The 12289-nt window shown below is 38.7% G+C and overlaps 1 protein-coding gene across 1 annotated transcript; it reads right to left on the bottom strand.

Annotated features, from left to right (window-relative positions):
• Positions 1–1221: 1221 nt before the first annotated feature.
• On the bottom strand, positions 1222–11937 carry LOC130917231 (lebercilin-like protein). The gene is made up of 8 exons (XM_057838416.1): positions 11602–11937; positions 11307–11518; positions 8280–8525; positions 5087–5224; positions 4756–4825; positions 4555–4682; positions 4288–4360; positions 1222–2142 (listed from the first exon to the last, which is right to left on the bottom strand). The coding sequence occupies exons 1-8, from the start codon at positions 11774–11776 to the stop codon at positions 1694–1696; spliced, it is 1491 nt and encodes a 496-aa protein (XP_057694399.1). The 5' UTR covers positions 11777–11937; the 3' UTR covers positions 1222–1693.
• Between the last annotated feature and the right edge of the window lie 352 nt (positions 11938–12289).

Here is a 12289-nt window from a genome sequence, read left to right as displayed (position 1 = left end):
CCACACATGCATTTCATCTCCAAGAAAATACAATCTACCAACATCAGATTTACATACACAAGTGTTAACAACAAGCATAATAATGTGCTTGTATAGCGTCATCCATTTCCATCAATATTCATTATTTTATTCCATGGACGGCATGGAGGTTTTCCCAGCTGCTGCAGTTATCTGAGTCAGACGATGATGAGTCACGGCAATGTGCGAATGCACGCAGCCAAGCAAAACGCCTGGACTCATTTATCCAATCAATTGGCTGACATACTGACATGTGATCAGCAGAGATAGTTAGCTCTGATTGGTTCAAATGTGCATGTTTGAGCAACGAAAGAGTTGAGGAGGCTTATTTATCATATTTTGTTTTATTTGCTCTAAAGGGGAGGTTCAGAGCAATTTAGCTTTCAATGTGCACTTTGGACTTTTATTTGTTCATTTATGTTAGGTTACTTATTCATTTGCTTATGATTTAAAAAAGTCAATGTTTGCGCGATCTTCAAAATATGTTCCATTTCACTCTGCATAATAGAAGTCATTTGTACTTATTTTTCTGAATGTATGTTACCTAGATCTTAATTATTTTTTTTAAAAAAGTAAATGTTTACATTAACTTCAATTTTAATATACATGTTCTTAAGTAGTTAAAATTGAGATTTGGCATTTAGTTTGTGAGGAAATGAGGGAAAATAAAAATTAGGAGATGGAGGTTGGGGTTATTGATCTTGTTTTAACTTTTATTTTGCAAATCATTGAAAGAATACAATTTTGAATGAAAATCAGTTTTTGTATGTGTTATACAAATAACTGTGCTAAAAAAGTTTTCTTTGCATTTCAGTAGTTTAAGAGGTTTGACCCCCCCAAAAAAGAAAGAAAAAATAAATAAATAAATAAAATTTCTGGCTCCGTGGCGACCTTCATGTCGGGGAGTTCCGGCAAGAAATTCTAGTCACTTTCACCCCTGCCTAAAAGGTTGGTAGTGTTATATCCCTACCGTCCCTATGCAAACCTACACCCTTGACTCCTTTCCATCATCTTTCCCCACATTATCTCCATTGCCTCTGAAAGTGACGCAAAAATGTTAGATGGAGGTCCCACATCATTCAGAAAGCTCTTGTGGAGTGGTAATGTTTTCAATTACATTTTATCAGTTGTAGTTGCCATTATTAGAATGGCAACTAAAAATGTAGAAATGTTACATGCATCCTTGGCCAAAGGTTTTGAAACTAAGTCTAAATTGTGACGTGTCAGAAGATTTTACCGCAGGTGTACAGTACAGACAAAAGGTCATTGGCCTTCAATATTGTTTGTAATGGTCATTTATATTGCGGAGCCAGGCACCATCTTGGTTGAAATTTGTTTCTTTCAGGTTCTAAGGACACAGATATCAAGCCAAAAAAATGTAAAATGGTATGAATTTTTATTCTACTTTAGAAGCACATTTGTACAAACAATATAATGAGCAAATGATTTACAGTGGTATGAAAAAGTTGGGCATACAAAACTTTTCCATGGTACTGTGTTCCCATTTCTCTCCCATTGAAGCATACAGTGGCATGCAAAGGTTTGCGCACCATAATTAAGTGTCAAAATTATTTGGATGCTCACAAATTTAATGAATAATAAAACTACCTAAATTTAAGAGAGCCTATAGTGACTTTCCTTTCTTACTGACGTAACACTGGTCAAGACAGAAATATCAACTCAACGAATGTGAGCTCACAGTAGACTCAAAACTGTCAATACGCATCGAAGGAAAAGTACCCAGATAAGGTTGGGTTATTTGGGAGTCAAATAGTGATGTGTCATCTTCTTCAAAGATGATTGATTTCCAAGATGGTTCTTGTCTATGACTCTGACTATCAAGTGACATCTGGTCCAACCCACTGTGAGCTGGTCTCCCCAAGTGCAGATTTGTAATCACTGGTGTGAAAACGTACTTACTGCGAATTTTGGCGAGTTTGGTTTCTTTTTGTTGAAGTGGCATTGTAACATTATTGTAAGCAAATTTACAGGTGCCTGGATATTTTTGCTTGAGTGTCCTATCCTCACCCTGGTCTTCTCGGCCAGACTCATGTAAAGCATCTGTTACCTCATTTCTTTCACTACAGTCTCCCGCCATTTTGTGAGAAGGAATTTTCTCAAAATCTGAAAGAGATTTTCAGGGGGGTCATTTCAAACAGTATTTGAAGGACAAAAGGAGCAAAAGCAAAATATTTGGCGCATAGTAAAACCTGTCTCTTACAAAAATCACCTTTTATAATAATTTTGCCTGTTTATGTATTATACACTTCCCAGTGCTTAATTTCTAAATCATAAAGTGTCAGAACGCAAAGTACATATGAAAGCCCTGAGATGAAGAGTTAAGATACAAGTCCTGCAGTACATACTAGTACAGATGGGACTGAAAGCCCTCTGAGTTGGAAAAAAACAGACATCTTTGGCTATCACTTTTGCAGGGGTCTTCGACACATTTGTTGAAGGTATTTTTTTGTTGTTGTTGTTGTGTAGAATGACAAATTCATTCCAAAAATAAACCCCAGGGTTTTGGTTTCTTTTAAAACAAATCTGTATTTACATTGGGGCAAATAAGTGTTTAGTCAACCACTAATTGTTCAAGTTCTCCCACTTGAAAATATTAGAGAGGCCTGTAATTGTCAACATGGGTAAACCTCAACCATGAGAGAAAGAATGGGGGAAAAATCCAGAAAATCACATTGTTTGATTTTTAAAATTGCAAATCATGGTGGAAAATAAGTATTTGGTCTATACCAAAAATTCATCTCAAAACTTTGTTATATACCCTTTGTTGGCAATAACGGAGGCCAAACATTTTCTGTACATAAGACAACCCCCAATTTTTCAGTCTTATTTCAATGCAAAAAACACTGTCTTATATTCGGGCCAATAGGGTATAAAGAGATACAAAAATAAACTCTTCACAAACTTTTCACACACTGTTGCTGGTATTTTGGCCCATTCCTCCATGCAGATCTCCTCTAGAGCAGTAATGTTTTGGGGCTGTCGTTGGGCAACACGGACTTTCAACTCCCTCCACAGATTTTCTATGGGGTTGAGATCTGGAGACTGGCTAGGCCACTCCAGGACCTTGAAATGTTCTTACGAAGCCACTCCTTTGTTGCCCTGGCTGCGTATTTGGGATCATTGTCATGCTGAAAGACCCAGCCACGTCTCATCTTCAATGCCCTTGCTGATGGAAGGAGATTTTCACTCAAAATCTGTCGATACATGGCCCCATTCATTCTTTCCTTTACACATATTTGTCGTCCTAGTCCCTTTGCAGCAAAACAGCCCCAAAGCATGATGTTTCCACCCCCATGCTTCACAGTGGGTATGGTGTTCTTCGGATGCAATTCAGTATTCTTTCTCCTCCAAACACGAAAACCTGTGTTTCTACCAAAAAGTTCTATTTTGGTTTCATCTGACCATAACACATTCTCCCAGTCCTCTTCTGGATCATCCAAATGCTCTCTAGCGAACCGCAGACGGGCCTGGATGTGTACTGGCTTCAGCAGGGGGACACATCTGGCAGTGCAGGATTTGAGTCCCTGGCGGCGCATTGTGTTACTGATAGTAGCCTTTGTTACTGTGGTCCCAGCTCTCTGTAGGTCATTCACTGGGTCCCCCTGTGTGGTTCTGGGATTTTTGCTCACCGTTCTTGTTATTTTGACGCCATGGGGTGAGATCTTGCATGGAGCCCCAAATCGAGGGAGATTATCAGTGGTCTTGTATGTCTTCCATTTTCTAATAATTGCTCCCACAGTTGATTTCTTTACATCAAGCGTTTTACCGATTGCAGATTCAGTCTTCCCAGCCTGCTGCAGGTCTACAATTTTGTCTCTGGTGTCCTTCGACAGCTCTTTGGTCTTGGCCATAGTGGAGTTTGGAGTGTGACTGGCTGAGTTGTGGACAGGTGTCTTTTATACCGATAATGAGTTAAAACAGGTGCCATTAATACAGGTAACGAGTGGAGACTCGTTAGAAGAAGTTAGACCTCTTTGACAGCCAGAAATCTTGCTTGTTTGTAGGTGACCAAATAGTTATTGTCCACTCTATTTTGGAAATAAATTCTTTAAAAATCAAACAATGTGATTTTCTGTTTTTTCCCCACATTCTGTCTCTCATGTTTGAGGTTTACCCATGTTGACAATTACAAGCCTCTCTAATCTTTTCAAGTAGGAGAACTTGCACAATTGGTGATTGACTAAATACTTATTTGCCCCACTGTATGCTTAGCAGAAAAGTGTAATATTGTTGGGATTAGTGGTTTACCTGTAAAACGTTCCTTACGCGGCATGTTTTTCTTTAGGTATTTAACTGCTAAAGACCCCCGTTGTACATTATCCTGGAAAACATTCAACAGCAATCATCAGCATTTAAATCTCAAAACTATTCTCTGCACAAATTATTGGAAAACGCCAAGCTCATAATTGTTGTGGGTTAAAAAGCACATAATCCAGTAAAAAAAAAAAAAAAAAAAAAAAAAACATTCTTCAAAAATTAAACCTAAACTAAACGATACTTATGTGAATGACATACTGTGCTCGTTGAGCTCAGCCACTTTTGCAGCTCATCATCAGTCTTGAAAGAGTCTGACATGATTGAAAAGTCATCCTCAATGGGTGTATAGAATATTTCATCAGTCTGGACCATCTTGTTACATGTTTCTGTGGATCAAAATGAAGTGTAAGAAAACATTCATATCCAGTAGATAATAGGACATTTCTGAAGCTACTGTACCTTTTTTCTTTAACAATTGTTGGAATCGGAGAGCAGGGAGATTGTGGTTTGCAAGTTCTTCCTTTCGTTCCTGTAATATAACACCAACATATTAAAAAGAACCAATTCTATTTTAGGTTGGGACATGCGTAAAACAAATGAAAACAATACAAGAACTTGCAAATCATTTTTACTTTTTAGAATCAAATTAATAAACAAAACTGCCGAGCAATATCTTTTTGTCTATGCCTGTGGCACATTCCAAAGAAGCTAGGCTCAGTTGTAGTTTTCTTAAATATAGGAAAATAAATGTATTTATAACGTCGTATTAACAGAACCAGCTTCGACTTACTTGAATTTCTTTGGTTAATTCATAAACCCGTGTTTGCAGGCAGTAGAACACATCATTTGTTTTAGACAGCTTCCTTTGCTCTGCTGCTATGTGGCGATGGAGTGTGCTTTGAAGCAACTTGTTACTCCTCTCCAAGTCCTATTTTTAAAAAGAAAATTAATGGAAAGTGACTAAATACAATCACCTCCTGTACACCTTTCAGTGTAATACGTACACTTGTTCTTTGCATAAATGTTAATCTATCTTCAATAGGGTTTTTATTGTTTAAAATGATGGGAACAAAAACATGCTTTGTAGGGTTTGTAATCAACTGTATCCCAAGTGTTGCAACGCCTCAATAAAGTGCCTGTGAAATGATTAAAAGAAATCCTAAATAGCATTATTATTGGAATTAAAATCATATTTTGAGAAGATTCAACTACATACAACAATTTGGCTAAGCGCAGATGACAAAAAATGAGTCTTTAAATCTGCCGTTTAGCTCCTACTGTCATTATAGCGCTCTGGCGCCTCCATCTAGGTGATGACGTCAGAGAATGAGCGATTTCAGAGGATTTAGCAGAGCCCAATGGAGGAGGAAGCAATTTTCAACGTTTCTGGTTAAGGTGTGGATTTTTTTAACGATATTGTCGATCCAGAGGAAGTATGTGACATATAGCCATTTCTGTTTGAGTTGTATTTGGAGGAGGAGGAAGATTCATAACAAGACGACAGGCGACAACAAACAACAAGACTACGGAGACAACAAACACGAGGCTGATAACTAGAGCAGACTACAAAATGTCATCATTGTTATTATCTCTCTGCTCCAATATTCTTAGTATACGTTGTTTCCCCCAATTTCTAAATAAATTGTATTCATCCATTTATTTTCCATGCCGCTTTTTCCCTCACGAGGGTCGCGGAGGCGTTGGAGCCTATCCCAGCTAACTACGGGCAGTAGGCAGGGGACATCATGAACTGGTTGCCAGCCAGTCGCAGGGCAAAAGGAGACATACAACCATTCACGCACACACTCCTACCTACGGACAATTTAGAGCAGGGGTGGGCAAACTATTCCACAAAGGGCCGCAGTGGGTGCGGGTTTTTGTTGCAACCCATTAAGACGACACATCTTCACCAATCAGCTGTTTTAGAAGTGCAATCAGTTGATTGCAGTCAGGTGCTTCTCATTTCTGCTGAAACCTCATTGGTTATACTATCTGTGCTGGGTCAGTTGGAACAATGACCAGTACCCACTGCGGCCCTGAAGGACTGGTTTGCCCACCCCTGATTTAGAGTGTTCAATCAGCCTACCATGCATGTTTTTGGGAAGTGGGAGGAAACCGGAGTTCCCGGAGGAAACCCACGCAGGCACGGGGAGAATATGCAAACTCCACACAGGAAGGCCGAAGCCCGGGATTGAACCCTTGATCTCAGAACTGTGAGGCAGACGTGCTAACCACTGCCACCGATAAAATGACCATAAATTGTATGGTCATGACAAATAACAGCTTTGTGCTCAGCGGAATATGAAATATTAAAAATGCATCTATTCATTACAACAGGGCTACATTACTGAATAATGGTCAAAACTGCCGACTTCTCAAACCTCCTGGACAGTATTTTATGCCACGGGAGTTAGTACGGCTTTTGTCATTTCCCTGCGACTAAGAGCTAGCATGTTAACCCGAACTGAGCCGCTCTTCCAAGTCTCTTCCTTACCTTTCGAACATGAAATATTTCACAAAACTACCCCGACTCATGTCACACACGGCAGAGGAGGTGATTGCCTTAACCGATCGGCCAGCCCCAGGCAGCCAACAAGTTTCGGCTCATCACTCCCCTGGCAGGCAGGCAGTGCTCGTCACCGGGGACACAGCAGGGGAATAAACGCCAGAAATGGCGCATTCTCTGTGGACAAACCGGCCGGCGTCGGAGCGTGTGGCTGCCCGAGCCCAAGCAGAGGATAGCGCCCTATAGGCGGGCACGCGAAGAGGGGTATTGAAGTCTCAACACAATTGAGAACCGGAGACGAGAGCGTGTGGTTGCCCAAGCACGGGCGTTCCCGCCTACATCGCTGGCAACCATGGTGTGTCATGCCACGGGTCGTCGCCCAAGGGAGGCGGCCACTCCCCCCTTCTTGGTGGACAGGGAGCATTGTCAGCCACAAAATGCAAGCCACCTCCTTATTAAAACATGTGCCATGATCCCAGCATTTGACATAATATAAAACACATAGCTCACGTCCTCATCAGTCCAATGGTACCTTGATTGTCGGACTTGTTTTGCACAGTGAACAGGATCTTTTGGAAAACCTAGAAAGGCTCACACAACTCCCTGGTGTAGCAAGAAAAGCCTGCAGCACATTGGGCTGGCGTGACGCAAAAAATAAACAAATTAATCTGCAAAATCAGATGACTCTGCAGTCCTTTTGCATACAATAGTATGGCTGTATTGTGATGATGATGTCTCCCTAAGACGTCACATCCGCCTTCTTCCTCAATCCAAGACTTTGGCAGGAAGTCTCTCATTTTCGTAGCGCGCAATTCAAAAAATTGAATATATCGATAGCTTCTGCTCACATCCAAGTGGTCCATTTCATCCAGGAGCATAAAATACCGCTTGTATTATGAAATAAACATGCTTTTTTGTGTCACAGGCACTTTAAGTGTGTGAAGGAAAGTAGCAATGGTTGTTTTTGCAGTTGCCTTAAACAGGGGCACGTTACATTCCAATGTCAACGTTCTCAGTCTCGAACGCAGACTTGGAGGATGCAACTCCTGATTTGGTATTGGCTCTACCATCACTGGAAGCATTATCTCTTCCATGAGGTCACGCAGCTCTGGAGATTTTTTTTTCAGTGCTTATTGAATGAATGAATACATTTGATACCCAGTGATTAAATAAACACATAGTTTCAGTGTTTGCCTGAAACAATAGAGGTGGGAGGAGACAAAAATAAGTCATATTGAGAATATGTAAAACTGCAGAAAAACTTGCTTGTTCAGAGAGTGGTTGCACCAACTTGAACAGAATGGTTTAAGTCAGCAAATATGCTTCCTTTTCCAAAAAATGATGCGATTCTGATTTACCGAGAAAAGCCAGATGATAAATACCTCAAGTCAAGATGTATACATTTTTCTTTACCCATGTGATTGCAAACATTCCGTCAAGTACTCTACCTCTTGAGCCATGCTGTTTCGAAACATACCCAAATGCGTTTGTTTTTCTCCTTCAGGTCTTGGGTTGCCTCTTCCAACCTTTGGCTGAGCTCTTCCCTTTCCAACATGGTGGAATTATGAAAGATTTGCGATTCGAGCTGTAGGATCTTGTCTTTTGACTCCAACAACTCCTTCTCTGCCGCCTGTAGTTTTCTCACCACCATGTCACAGCTGGTTCGCGTCTTGCCAATTAATTTTCGCAAAACCTTAACCTCGTTGAGATGCTGTTCTTGTATCTAGGAAAAAGATGTATTGAGATGTTCCCATGAAATGTGCATTTTCCCTCTTAAATCTTCCAGTGATGTCAAAAATTTAAAAAAAACCTGTGTGGACACATTCTCCGAAAAAGCAGCAGAGACGAGCTAGTATTAAAGTCAACAATAACGTATGTTTCTGAATTGCATCCAGATTGTACCCTACCAGATAGCACTTGCTCTCATCACAAACATTCAAGTTCTATTCATGATCTGCAGTCTTTAGAATGATCTTTCCAAATTTGGGAGGACGAACACGAAGCTCACCCTCATGAACATATACAGGGTGACCCCAAAAAATGGGGCCGTTTTACTTTTACTAACTTTTTAACAATCAAATAAAACCAAGGATGACGGAAGAAAAATATTTTATTCATTGTAATTGAAACCTTAAAACATGCCATTAAAGAAACGATTACAGAATTTTAATTTTAAAAATTACATCCTTCAAATGGTGTTCTCCTGCATGAATGTATTCCTGAAATTGCTGTTGATCACTGTTGAAAAAAATGGGAATTTTTGCGTATTGGCAGACAAGTGGCAGGACTGCAAAACAGTGACCTTAAGCAAGTAATCAATGTGCCATTTTAATAGCCATGGTGAATCCAGGATGAAATTCACTGTTTACAAGCTCAGATGAGGAATCAATGAGGAATGTGAACAGCAGATTTCAAGAATGCAGTATACAGGAGGAAACTATTTAATGAACATAACTGTAAAAAAAATAATTTTAAAAATTCCATCATTTGTTCTTAAATGGCATTTTTAAGGTTGCAATTGCATAAATAAAATATTTTTTCCATCACTCTTGGTTTTATTGGATTGTTAAAAAGTTCCTGTTTTTTGGCAGGTCATCCTATAGAAATTCCGCAAATCACAGGAGTACAAAATTAAAAAGTGAATGAATAAATATAAAGATAAATAAAAAATAAATGAAAATATAAAAGTATATTTTGTCATTGACTTTTACTTTTTGACATGGAAAATCACAAATAGAAAAAAAATGACGATTTTTGTCACCTTTTTTCAATGAAGGACCCAACCAAAAAAACAACTGCAATTTTTGTCATTGACTTATTGTCGTCGAAAAACACAAACTGAAAAAACAAACTGAAAAAACAATGGATTTTTTTTCTTTGCCTTCTCTATTTCACTTGTCATTGTCTTTGCCTTTTGTCTTTTGCGCCTTTTGCCTTTGCTTTAACGGAAAGCAACGGTCAGTCAATCAAATGTCGTTGGGATGGCCCTTCTAAACAGGAATAGTATACTGTATGGCGGAAAACACTTAGGTGACTTGAAGTTCCGCTCTGAGACCCCCATATTGGCCAAATTTCAAATTTGTCCGATTTGCAAGTGTGATACATCATTGGAAAGCTTAAAATGTAAATTTTCTGAGGAAAGAAATTTGACCAGGAGGGAATTTTTCAAAATTCATTTTTTCTTTGTTTGGATCGATTATCATCTAAAATATTGGGAAAATGCGACACTAACAAAAAAATACAATTAAGTGATAGTTATGAGGTAGATATTCGTGACTGTTTTGCAGACACCAATGATTTCATTGTGACGCAATTTGTTTAAATCTTTAAAATATGAGAGTAAATAACTTTTTAAAGTTTTGTTTTTTAAACGAAATATTAGACATCAATTAATGATTCGAAGCTAAAAATGACAGAAATTTTGAATAATAAATATAATTACTTATCTTCTTTTTATGGTTGGGTGGAAACAAAAGTGGTTGCGCGATGTCTGTAAACAGGGTTTTTCAGGGTAAAATGGACAAATTAAAAATAGTTCGGGGATTTAATGCACCATGAATCTCCTATGGCAGCATATAGACATATTGTTCTATCAGACACAATAGTTCTTTTCGCTTAAAATACAGCAGTTTATTTCATGGAGGAGTGCGGGAGCAGAAACTGCTTTTTCAGCCTTGTCTGTGTTTTCCGCGCTATGTATATATATATATAAAATACCCCCCCAGGTGGCCTAAAATGTCATTGCATATAATTGGCTTTTCAATATATGAATTTAAAATTAAGACTTTGCTGGTAAAGTGTTGTCTATAAAAGTTGTAAAGCAATAAAACAAACAACAAAAATGAGTGAGATAAACAAAACAAAATAAAAGGGGTCCAAATTATTTCTCAAAAAGATCAAGTGACTAGCACTTTAGAGACGGTCATTTGCTTTGCTTATTTTCAACGTATTATTATAAATGTTCCTGGCTGGAATATTCAGTCATAACAGATGTGGTGTCTACTTCTCCACTTAAGACAGAAAAATGTATGCGCTCACACACACAGCCGATATGCCTGCATGTACGAGCATGGGCTAAGCTACTATGCGAGCATATATCTTGTAAGTTAATTTTTTTGCTGACACTGCATTTCGGGGTCATCAACATTTTTCTCCCCGCGTCAAAAGTCAAACTCCACCTATGAAAGGCAAAGAAAAAATTACCATTGTTTTTTTTCCCTTGTTTTTCAATGACAAAAAGTATAAATCAATGGCAAAATATACTTTTAATTTATTTATTTATTTTCATCTTTATCTTCATTTTTGGGGAGCACTCCCGCGATTCCATACACAAATCAACATCCAGAAATTAAAGTGTGTATATACACACAAACATATATATATTTAATGGAATGCCGGGTGGAAACCCACGCAGAAACGAGAATAAAATGCAAAACACCAGAAAGAAGGGCCAGACTCGAGATTCAAAACTACTTCTGTGCGAAACAGGTCTAGTAGCACCAACCTCACATATATTGCCTTCTAATCGTTGGTATTCCTTCACTGCCACCGTGTGGCGATGTAGGACATTTTTCATCACTTTGGACTGTGTCTTGAAAACGATTAGCTGCAGCTGCAAGTCACCGTTTTGTCTCTTTAGATCTCTAATACTTAGGTTTGTTGACACGTCGTAGGTCTTGGGCTTCTCATTGATCGGAGGCAACTTCACCTTGAAATCTAAAGGTATTGTTTTATTACGGAGAGCATTCACATTGGGTGCGAAGATTACAAAAAACCCATCGTGTCGCCAAATTAAATACCTCCGCTCTTTCTATAAGGAATCAGCTTGTCCTCGATGTTTTTAATTGCTCGGTACTTAGTCGATCCAGAGTAGACCGAAGGCAGAGAAGCTTGGGGAGATTCTTTTCCGTTACACATTTTCCCATTACCTTCCTCCCTTGTCTTCAATGCCGAATCCGGCAAATCCACACTCATCGCTTCTTTGTAAATTGATTAGTCAAAATAGGTACTTTACGCGACCCCAACGCGGGCGCACTTGATTGCCTCCAACCCGTGGAAATCAGACTCGAGCCTTTATGTTGTCATTTAAGTCAAAACAAAGAGTGAGGTGTAATGTCACTCACGCCCGTAAATGGGTGTGATATCACGTGACCACCACGAAGAAAGACGCTACATACTTGTTTAGATTTTAAAACGGACAAAAAAACGTGTATGTGTGGTTGTGAAGATATGATTTACTTTTTTTTTTTTTTTTTTCAAAAACAATTCTCATGTTTAATTTGTATGTAACAAGTGTGAGTTTAATTTGGGACTTTTCAATATTAAGTATTAGCTAAACTTTGACATATAACTTAAAATATCCACATTTTACGGGTTTCCTATTGACATCAACTCAATTGATTAATTGTTCAAGGATATAGAATCATTAAAACATTTAGCAAAGCTGTTTTAACGGAAAAACAGGGATTATTGCAACATATTACAGGA

The sequence above is a fragment of the Corythoichthys intestinalis genome, chromosome 6, assembly GCF_030265065.1.
Source record: "Corythoichthys intestinalis isolate RoL2023-P3 chromosome 6, ASM3026506v1, whole genome shotgun sequence".
In the NCBI taxonomy this organism is placed as follows: Eukaryota; Metazoa; Chordata; class Actinopteri; order Syngnathiformes; family Syngnathidae; genus Corythoichthys; species Corythoichthys intestinalis.
The sequence above is the reverse complement of the archived record's forward strand: the minus strand, read 5'-3'. Positions and strand labels throughout refer to the sequence as shown.

What these genes read in the sequence shown, in the direction of transcription:
- LOC130917231 (XM_057838416.1), bottom strand. Translation starts at nt 11,776, where the DNA reads ATGAGTGTGGATTTGCCGGATTCGGCATTGAAGACAAGGGAGGAAGGT. An exon ending in TCCTTATAGAAAGAGCGGAG is followed by an intron (nt 11,519 to 11,601) that starts GTATTTAATTTG and finishes CAATACCTTTAG; the next exon opens with ATTTCAAGGTGAAGTTGCCT. An exon ending in TAGAAGGCAATATATGTGAG is followed by an intron (nt 8,526 to 11,306) that starts GTTGGTGCTACT and finishes TCTTTTTCCTAG; the next exon opens with ATACAAGAACAGCATCTCAA.